Genomic DNA, 9,868 nt, shown 5'->3' with positions numbered 1-9,868 from the left:
AAACCGCCCGACATTGTAAAACTAAGGGTGCGTTCGTTTAGCTTCCCTGGGTCGACCCCGGTGTGTGGCGTTTTTTTTTCTTCTAGGACAAACGTGGGTTAATATCTGCACACGATCGTCCTGGGAAAAAAAACCGTCACACACCGGGGTCGACCCAGGGAAGCTAAACGAACGCACCCTAACTTACGTTCATCACTCACTCTTTGCATAGACAAGAATATCATGGGCTTAACACCTATACCCTCAACTCGATAGAGTCAATAAATAAATTCCAGAAATCAGCGAAGGTCAAAATCAATCCAGGGGTAAAAAAAAAAATACAACACACAATACGATAAAAAAATTCTCTCCCTCTGAAATATTTTATCAGCCGAGGATGAGAGCATCCTTCAATAACAACCGTTAGTCTCCCTGCAGAATAAACTCTGGCTCGTATATACCGTGTGTAGCGTTGACATTTCCCATTAGTCATACCCTAGGTCTAGGCCAGTTCGCTTGGCTGCTTACGTTTACCCTATGGTAAGGCTGTGTCATTAACAGTTCCTTTAAAAACTACTACCTCGCTAATCACTAGGCGCTTGTATATTATTTTGATCGATGTACGTTTGATGCGGCTGATTGCGTTCCTTTTTACTTTCTTCTCCTCGACCACCGACAATAAATCCTGCTCAAAAATAGCGGCTGATGGGGCTGGGTAAAAAGGCGCCAGAAACCCTAGTCCCGATCGGCATTTATAATTACTACCTCTGCCGCAATATTACACCCGAATTAAGACGGGTTGTGATTATCAAACGAAAGGACTCAAATGAAAGTGTGGTTGAAACGAAATGGTAGTGTAGAGGAAGTAGAGCTGTTGTTTTAGGGTACAATGACCGCCAAGAATCAGGTAATCCTATACATATATTTCGGCCGCCATCGTAGACGAGTGAAAGGCTACCATAGACCTTATTGCAGATAGCAAAAATCCGACGTCCCGCAAAGGATTGTGGGAAATATTGTGCACCTCCAGTTATACGGTCGTCACGTAACGTGTTCTACAAAGTTTTTTTGTAAACAATAAGTTTGTAAACATTGACATTGTTTGTGGTGGTGGACGGTCATGCTTCTGTGGCGGAAGACAGTTTCACCCACGAATGGGTGTACCTCCATGCTTTATTTAGCCATGTCAGATGTGTATTATTAATATAAAAAACTACGACAATAATGCCATCGGACCAGTGTGTGCTTTGCGACTCAACGGAAGAAGTACGTACATACGTAGGTAGGCCTAGATCCATGCATTTTTTTGACTTTGAATGAACACAAAATAGTTTAATTAAATATCAATCAAGCTTGTTGATGATTTAATCATGACCGGGTCATGATTAAATCATCAAGCATGTCAAGCCCAACAAGCTGTAGGCTACAATTTGAGTATTGTATAGGCTAGATGTTTATTGTATGTGTGATTGGTGGTAGAAACTAAGAAAGAAACATAGGCCTATTCAATTCTATATTCCTCAACTTTTTTTGGAGATGACAGATATTGATATTATATTCAGAATATAATATCAATATTCTGATAACGATACTGCTCATTAATTAGCTCATAGTCATATTAGTCATGACTGACTTTCAGGGCAGAGTGTTTGGTAATGATTTCCAAGGCAAAAGATCATTCATAAATACCTCAATACGTTTCGTTACTGCATTCCTGTTGTGGTGGAGAGCGCTTCACGTGGGGTGGGGTGTTTAAAGTTCACGAGTGATAAAGACCAGCTGGAGCTGTTTATAACCGGTTGTTTTCGGATATGTTTAGATGCATAATATGCGCTGGTCTTGGTGCTAGATGTTTCACCGTTACGGGCGATGTTGGTGAGTTGGCCGCGCTGGGTGTGAAAGCAAAACAAGAAACATCTTGCACACACCACACAATGCATCCGAAAACTGTCTCAGTAATTAAAATGCAACACATGTCAGGTCATCAAATAAGATACGTAAAAGAGGAAACAAGGGCTGAACGACCATGACCCTGCCCGTTTTAAACGCCTTTTTAAGAACTTGTAACCACTCATTTATTCCCTTAGTTTTTGTCTGCTTTATCTTTCAGATAATTACTTGTGCATCAACATGCTTCGTGACAGCACTCATTTTGGAAGCAGTTATTCTCCCAGTTCTGTGTTCACTCCGAAGATGTGATCTGTACTGTTGTTTTGTGTTTTGAATTGACTAAAGGCTGTGTGTGACTGTGTGTGTGTGTCTTCATGCTCTTGAGGCCATTTTTGACTGATGACACGTAAATTGGCGACGAAGAGATAAATGTTAATTGCAAAGTGAACTGTGACGCAAGCGTTCTGTCGGCTGTTGGGCTTTGAAAACACCTAAAGGTATCGCAAGTGCTTCTAAATATGCCTGTGCGTGGCGGCCTGCGGTTGTAGGCTACAATTCTCAGAGAAAGTAGAAGTGTACAATACAAACAATAACACTGTCCAAACGTCCATTTCCACTGTCTTGAAGAGTTTAAAGCTTCATTTATTCTGGTTACTTAAATCATACAATAATACTTCATAATGCAAAGATTTAAATAATACCAAGGGTTGCAATTGCAAAGATCTAGAGGGTTGTAGTTAACCGCCTCAGTACAGTCAACATGAACAATACCTGAGGCAAACAAGGGTAGATAATAATTGAGTGAAGTAAACTGCAATGTAAGTGTTTTTAAGGGGCCATGAAAATACCAAGTGTGTTATAAAGTTTATATTACCAATTTAAATATTTGAAGAACAAAAATTAAAGGATGGAAATTGTAAATAAAAAAGTGTTTGTAAACAAATATATTGAACAAAAAGTGTGACAGGTTTGGATTTATTTTCAGCGAGAGTTAAATTATGTGTACCCACAGTTATCAATGAAACCTTTAAACTCTCACCATAAAATGGGTCAAATAATTACAGATGCTGGTTAGATTGTGAACAATTGTTTTCACACCAACCCCGGGAGTTAAATTCACAACATGCATGATATAGCATTCACAAACTAGAATTTGTCACAGGTTTTATACATAGCTGCAGTTTTATCATGGCACAGTCATCTTTAGATTCCATTCCAACCTGTGGGTGTAGCAGATAGTCTGACCCCTCTTCTAGAGTCTTTTTGTGAACAAGGACTCTGACATGCATGACGTGTTTGCCAAAGGTGGCTGCAGCTTAATAAATATCAATTGTTTTAATGTTGGCTTTGTGAAGTCATGAGACAGCTTAATACATTATAAATTGCCTCTGGCAGTACTGAACCCATTATTAGTGGGCCCTGAACCACCTGACCACAGTGCCAGTCTACTTACTTGTTAATTTAAATCCAAATTTTGAAGATGCAGAGTTTGCAGAGAATCACATTTAAGTGCTCACAATACTTCTTCTTTGATGGCAAGGTTTGAAATGACTTTTCACCCACTTAAACTACAAAATGAGACCTATCAGTATATATGTGTTTAGAATCAGGTTTAACAGATGTACAAATATAGCCTATTATTTATAAAGAATATAAAAGCGAGTTACTGTATAAATAGTCCTCTCAATATGGCTTTTTATTAGTCTATCATAACCAAAAATGTATTAACTGGGATAGTTGCCCCCAAAATAATAAAGTTAACTGGTAACAATTTCCAAGTAAAACCAAAAGGATTTATTTTTTGAGGATGCCCAATGCAGAATCTATTTTTTTTTATTGAATAAATCAAACTTATTTGAAAAAAAAAATAAAAAAAAAAAATATATTCTTTTTTCAAATTCCTACCTTAAGAAGGGTTTCGCTCATGTGACCTAGTCCTTGCTTTTCGAATTACAAACCTACAAAAACTCATAGTCTCATATCATGTGATAAAATTATAGACATAACAAACATTCCATTATTACAGTACCAGTAGGGTCTAACAATAAAGCTTACAACTTGATGCTTTATGGTACAGTGTACTAAAAGTATCATTAATTTTGTAATACATGCACAAAACAAAGCACAAAGTATGTAATTATATTATGCACAGAATCATGTTCGTCCAATACGTGTTCATCAAACTTGTATAAACTGAACCCTTGATAAAAAAATGTTTATGCTAGGACTACTTATAAGTTCTAGAAACTAGAAGTATGCTAGGACCTACAGTCTACACCAGAACCTTGTCGTACTTGTCATGTCGTGATCTACGGTATAACCATGGAGGTAGAAATAGATTTATATTAATAAATATAAGTATAAATCACAATTACTTAGTCACTTTTGGTCACTTTAATTTTGAACCATATCAGTGGTAGACCTAAAAAGTTGATGGTGTGAGAAATAAGGAAAAAGTATCATCTGCCACATAAAGTTTTAAAAATGTACAACTACCATGTATGATTGAAAGCTATTCTATTTACGTTCACGTCATTGCTGATTAGTGGCATACAATTACAGATACAATCGAATCAAGACAATGTAACCATTGATGGGCTTTATCCATAGAGCTATATCTAGACTCTAGTCTATACCAGGAATAAGAAATGTTTTTATTTTTTGTAAAACAGTCATGACAGTCCTCGATCATCATGACCTTGGCAATGTTTCTCTGTTTTGTAACAGAAAAAAATGTCTTACTTTTGTCATGGAGGTCGTCCATGCTTTTGTCGAAGTATTTATCAGCACAAATCGGAGTCACTTGTGGGAAGTTTTGGTTGTTATTTCCGATCCCTCGAGGGTGACTGATGGTTGCGGGAGGGTCACTGATCCGTGTTGCAACTTCTCGCCATTGACCTTGTCAATGACAGTCTTCCGACGCCCTAAGACGTAGACGGGCAAACCTAAAAACAGTTATTTTATCGCGAAAAAATGTCGCCTTTGGAGTTTGTCTTTAACTACTGTGTCTTGGCACATTCACTTTAGCTAAAGATTACCTTAGTTCGTCTATGCCAGACTATTTATTCTATCAAGCAGCTCTTTCTCGGTCACTCCTGCCACATCCATTTTGCAAACCGATCGATCGTGTACGAACGTTGAACGTTGTTTACTTTTTTGAGCGAGGTGCCAAATTTTTCCCACAGTCCTTTGCGCGCACATGCGCAGTTGTTCAAAAATGCTATCTTAAATTAGGTCTATGCTACTAGTGAATGAGAGTTGTGCGCAGCGCGTACACGCGTGCACTTTTCCATTATTTGTCATCAAAGATGGCGGTGTTGACGTCATGTGCAACCCATCTATACCGCAAAATTAAGAGCAGGTCAAGAATTGAGCGACATATTTATAATACTCTGGTTTGTAGAACTGTGGACCATTTGTAATATGCGATTTTGTTCTTCTTGTTTACTAGATGAGGATGGAAATGTTACGTAAAAAGACGTTACTCATCTTAGCGACGCTCCATCTGGTAACAGCACAGGTCACCATGCCCCATCTATGCCTTATGGCATACTGTCGATGTGACAGACGGACCAGGGAGGTCTCCTGCTTGGATAATATGTTCACTGAAGTCCCAACCGAGATTCCTTACTCCACCAGGACCCTCCAACTCATAGGCCAGAATTTCACCGTCTTGGAGAGGATTTCCTTCACCACAATGCGCAGTCTCAGGAAGCTAAAGCTTGCTAGGGATAACATACGGAGAGTGATGGATGACGCCCTCAGCAATGTGCCTAAACTCAAACGTCTTGACATGAACACTAACTTCCTTGAGAGGGTTCCCGCCCCAGTGTCGAGAATGACGTCACTGAAGGAACTCATCCTGCACACAAATCATATTAGTTCCTTGGAGGTGACCACCTTCGCTAACCTGACGCAACTGCAGATTCTTGATCTCGATGGCAACAGGATCATTGATCTTCCGGTTGGTGTCTTTGCCCAGTTGTGGCAACTTGCTATTCTTTACCTCTCAAACAACTCCATAAGTACCCTGTCGGCTGAGATGTTTGGCAACCTGTCTCGACTGGAGGAACTGCATCTAACCCATAACAGGATCCAGCGTGTGTCACCAGGATGGCTGAGCAGCATGCCCAATGTGTGGGTTCTTGAACTAGGCTCTGCCCTCAATCACGAGTTCCCAGATGCGGGTAAGAATCTACTCACGACCGCCGGTACAGACTTCTTGTCAAACGTAGAGCGCCTTGTGGTGAGTGACAACAACCTCTCAGAGATCCCATGCGAGCAATTTGGTAGATTTCCTTACCTGACGCACCTGGATCTTAGCTTCAACTCGATTCAGGGCATTCCACAGGCTTGTTTTATGAGGCTTACCCGACTAGTACTCCTGGAACTCAACAATAATGCAATAACGTCTTTGGAATACGGAGATTTCTTTGACTCCTACAGTATCTGGACGCTGGACCTCTCGGGTAATTTTATCGAGGAGCTCCCTCCAGGTGTGTTTAGGGGGTCCAGCCTGGGAAGCCTCGACCTTAGTTTTAATTCAATACGTAGACTTAACAACGAAAGCTTCATCGCCTTGGATTATCTCATGGAGCTATTCCTCAGTAGCAATATATTAGACAAGCTACCCAAGTCGGCTTTTAGACCCCTGTTGTCCATTGATCTAATAGATCTCCGCTGGAACCATCTGACGCGAATAACGAACCAGTTCAGCAACATGACGACACTCACGAACTTAGGATTGAGTAGGAACTCCATAGCGCGTATATCGCCAGAAGCCTTCCAAGGTTGCACGAATCTCCGTGGTCTGTTCCTGGACAGCAACCGCCTGAGCACCGTCTCAGAGGAGACCTTTAAACTGCCTAACTTGGTGGATGTCAAACTGTACGATAACCCATGGCACTGTGATTGCCGAATCAAGTGGATGCGAGAGGCCATGTCGAAGCCCAAGAAACACCCGTGGATGGTATACACGGACGCACAGGGTGTTGAATCCTACAAGGGTATTGTGTGTGCCTCACCCACCGCCTTCGAAAACATCTCCATGTTTTTGATCAAGGATGACGAAACATTCAGGCTAATCTGCACATCCTATGTGTCGCCACTAGCCATTGAGTTTATTGTAGGTATCTCATTTGCTATCATTGCGTCCAGTACGCTGTGTTACGTCGCCAAGTTGTACTGTAAAGTCAGGGAGATGGAGAGAAGCGGTGCTGAAACGGGAAAGTGTTTGTCGTAGTGACGTCATCATGTACAATAGAACCTTAATTTCATCTTGTACAGTAATATTGTACTGCTTGTCTATCGGCATTTCAACCTTGACCGTTTAAGAAATTGCTATTACCAATTGGAATTAATTTACTGTAGAAAGCAATGCTGCTTGGAATACATTTCTCAAACATTACTAAAACATGACAGTCGGCTTTCATGCATTGTGCATGATGTATGGATGACGTCAAGAAAACCTAGTGTGACTATTTTCAATCCTCTGGTATAGGTTTTTTGTAGCTGTTCAGGAAAAACCTCCTTTTAAACTCGGCTGTGGGGCCAGATGGTAAACAGGCCTAACTTGCTGTTGTTATTCCTGTTTATGTAGCTGTTCTTGTTGTGATTTTTCATTTTTTTTGTCTTCACTTTTTAGTGTCACAGTTTATACTAGTTCTTACCAGTGGTTTGTCATTGGAAGGGACTACCTTAACAGTGAATCTTTTGGGTGATAGACACAAGGAACCTTTCTGTTATCTTACAAAATGACCAAATAATTAACAAACACAAAGCGACCCAGTTCAACACATTTCTTGCCTAATGTCAGATTTCAGGTTGACGATGAATGTGTCGTGTTGTTCCTTTCCAAACTCTTGGGATGGGGCTTTTTTCAACAAGAAAAAAAAGTCAGTGGGTAAATTTTATTTATGTCTACTGTTCACTTCAAAGGTTCAAACCATGAGAAGCAAGTAGGATGGCTCTCAATGGATGCTCTTAATATACATCAACTGTTTATAATGCTATCTAGGCCTATTCACCAATAACACATGAGAATAGTCCCGATGACAGTTTTGGTTTGTCAAAGACCAGTCTTCTCACTTGGTGTATCTCAACATATGCACAAAATAACAAACCTGTGTAAATTTGAGCTCATTGGTCGTCGAAGTTGCGAGATAAAAAAAAACACCCTTGTTACACGAAGTCATGTGCTTTTAGATGCTTGATTTCGAGACCTCAAATTCAAAATCTGAGGTCTCGAAATCACATTTCGTGGAAAGTTGCTTCTTTCTCAAAAACTGCGTTACTTCAGCGTGAGCCGTTTCTCATGATGTTTTATACTATCAACAGCTCTCCAGTACCTTGTAACCAAGTAAGTTTTTATGCTAAAAATAATTTTGAGTAATTACCAGTAGTATATATCCACTGTCCATTGCCTTTAAGCTGAATATCATTTTAAGCTATCGCTTAAGTTGCAAAAGTTGAATATCCCGGAAAAGCCATTGACACGTCACCATTGATCCATGGCTGAATTTGTTGATTGAGTGGTAAGCTTTACATTTCATCAGAGCAATTGTTTCGCCCACCGTGGAGAGCACTCTACTTCGTTTATTGCAAATTGGATACCACTTTATTTGAACAGATGCATGTCTACTACATTATTCAGACACACCACAATGTCATTTCTAAAGATTATGTTGAAGTCTGTACAATTATTTCAGGCAATTAAGTGAAGCCGTTTAATTTGACTATATGTATATATGCGACCAGGTGTTCGATGGTATAGCTTTAGACACGAAGTTTCATTACTACACATTTAGGTTCAGGTTGGTACCTTTATTACACGAAATCCCTTTCAACTCGTGACCGATGAAATAAGCAAACATGAAACTTAAAGGGAAGGTACACTATAGGTAATTGTTCTAGACCAGTGTCCTCACTTGGTGTATCTCAACATGTGCATAAAATAACAAACCTGTAAAACTTTGAGCTTAATTGGTCATCGGAGTTGAGAGAAAATTATGAAAGAAAAAACACCCTTGTTGGACGAATTTGTGTGCTTTTAGATAGGAATAAAACACTTCTAGCTAGAAGTCTTTTATTATTTAAGTGAGAAATTACCTCTTTCTCAAAAACTATGTTACTTCAGAGGGAGCCGTTTCCCACAATGTTTTATACTATCAACAGCTCTCCAATGCTCGTTACAATGTCAGTTTTTACGTTAATATTTGTTTTGAGTAATTACCAATCGTGTACCTTCCCTTTAAAAGTTTTGTTATAGACGGGCTGGCCTTTTCAGCCATCCCGCCCAAATGATCGAAACTCAAACAATAAAATATTCATTACAGTTTTAATGTTTTTCATTTAAACACAAGACAATGTATTTGATTTCTAGTTTAACTTACAAACAATAGTCAATTAGATCTAGTAATACAAGGGCAGTGAAAAATGGGCTCGTTTAAAAGGAAAAAAGAACTTGGCCAGAAGTGCCCCTCATAGAAATAATGGTCACCCACTGTGCCCCTGAAAAAGGTTACCCTAGTTACGGTACTGAGTTCAACAGCTATAAACATCTTAAATGTCAATGTTATTATATCTTTCATTTTGTTAGCTTCTCTTTTAAGAATGTTAAAGGAACACAGTGAGTTGGATCGGTCGAGTTGGTCTTTTAAAGCGTTTGTAACCGTTTGGTATATAATGCATATGGGTAAAAAGATGTTGTAAAAGTAGAATACAATGATCGACACAAACACAAACATGCCTCGAAATTGCACGGTTTTTCTCTTACCTCGTCGACTAACACGGTCGGCCATTTTGTGTTAAGTTCGCACAGTAAAAGGAAACCACGCCATTTCGAGGCAAATTTGTGTGGATTATTCGATTCTACTTTTAAAACATCTTTTCAACCATATGCATTTTATAAAAAACGGTTACAAACGCTTTTTGTAGACCAACTCGTCCGATCCAAGGCAACGTGTTCCTTTAACATAATGTCATGAGTCGAATACAAACG

General features: G+C 39.5%; 1 protein-coding gene across 1 annotated transcript; it reads left to right on the top strand.

Annotated features, from left to right (window-relative positions):
- Nucleotides 1-5,101: 5,101 nt before the first annotated feature.
- LOC117307101 (leucine-rich repeat-containing protein 15-like) lies at nucleotides 5,102-7,434 on the top strand. The gene has a single exon (XM_033791760.1). It carries the CDS (start codon nucleotides 5,321-5,323, stop codon nucleotides 7,109-7,111), a length of 1,791 nt encoding a protein of 596 aa, XP_033647651.1. The 5' UTR covers nucleotides 5,102-5,320; the 3' UTR covers nucleotides 7,112-7,434.
- Nucleotides 7,435-9,868: the final 2,434 nt, after the last annotated feature.

This window comes from Asterias rubens, chromosome 2 (genome assembly GCF_902459465.1).
Source record: "Asterias rubens chromosome 2, eAstRub1.3, whole genome shotgun sequence".
Classification (NCBI taxonomy): Eukaryota; Metazoa; Echinodermata; class Asteroidea; order Forcipulatida; family Asteriidae; genus Asterias; species Asterias rubens.
Note: the sequence above shows the minus strand (reverse complement) of the source record. Positions and strands in the feature narration are given on the sequence as shown.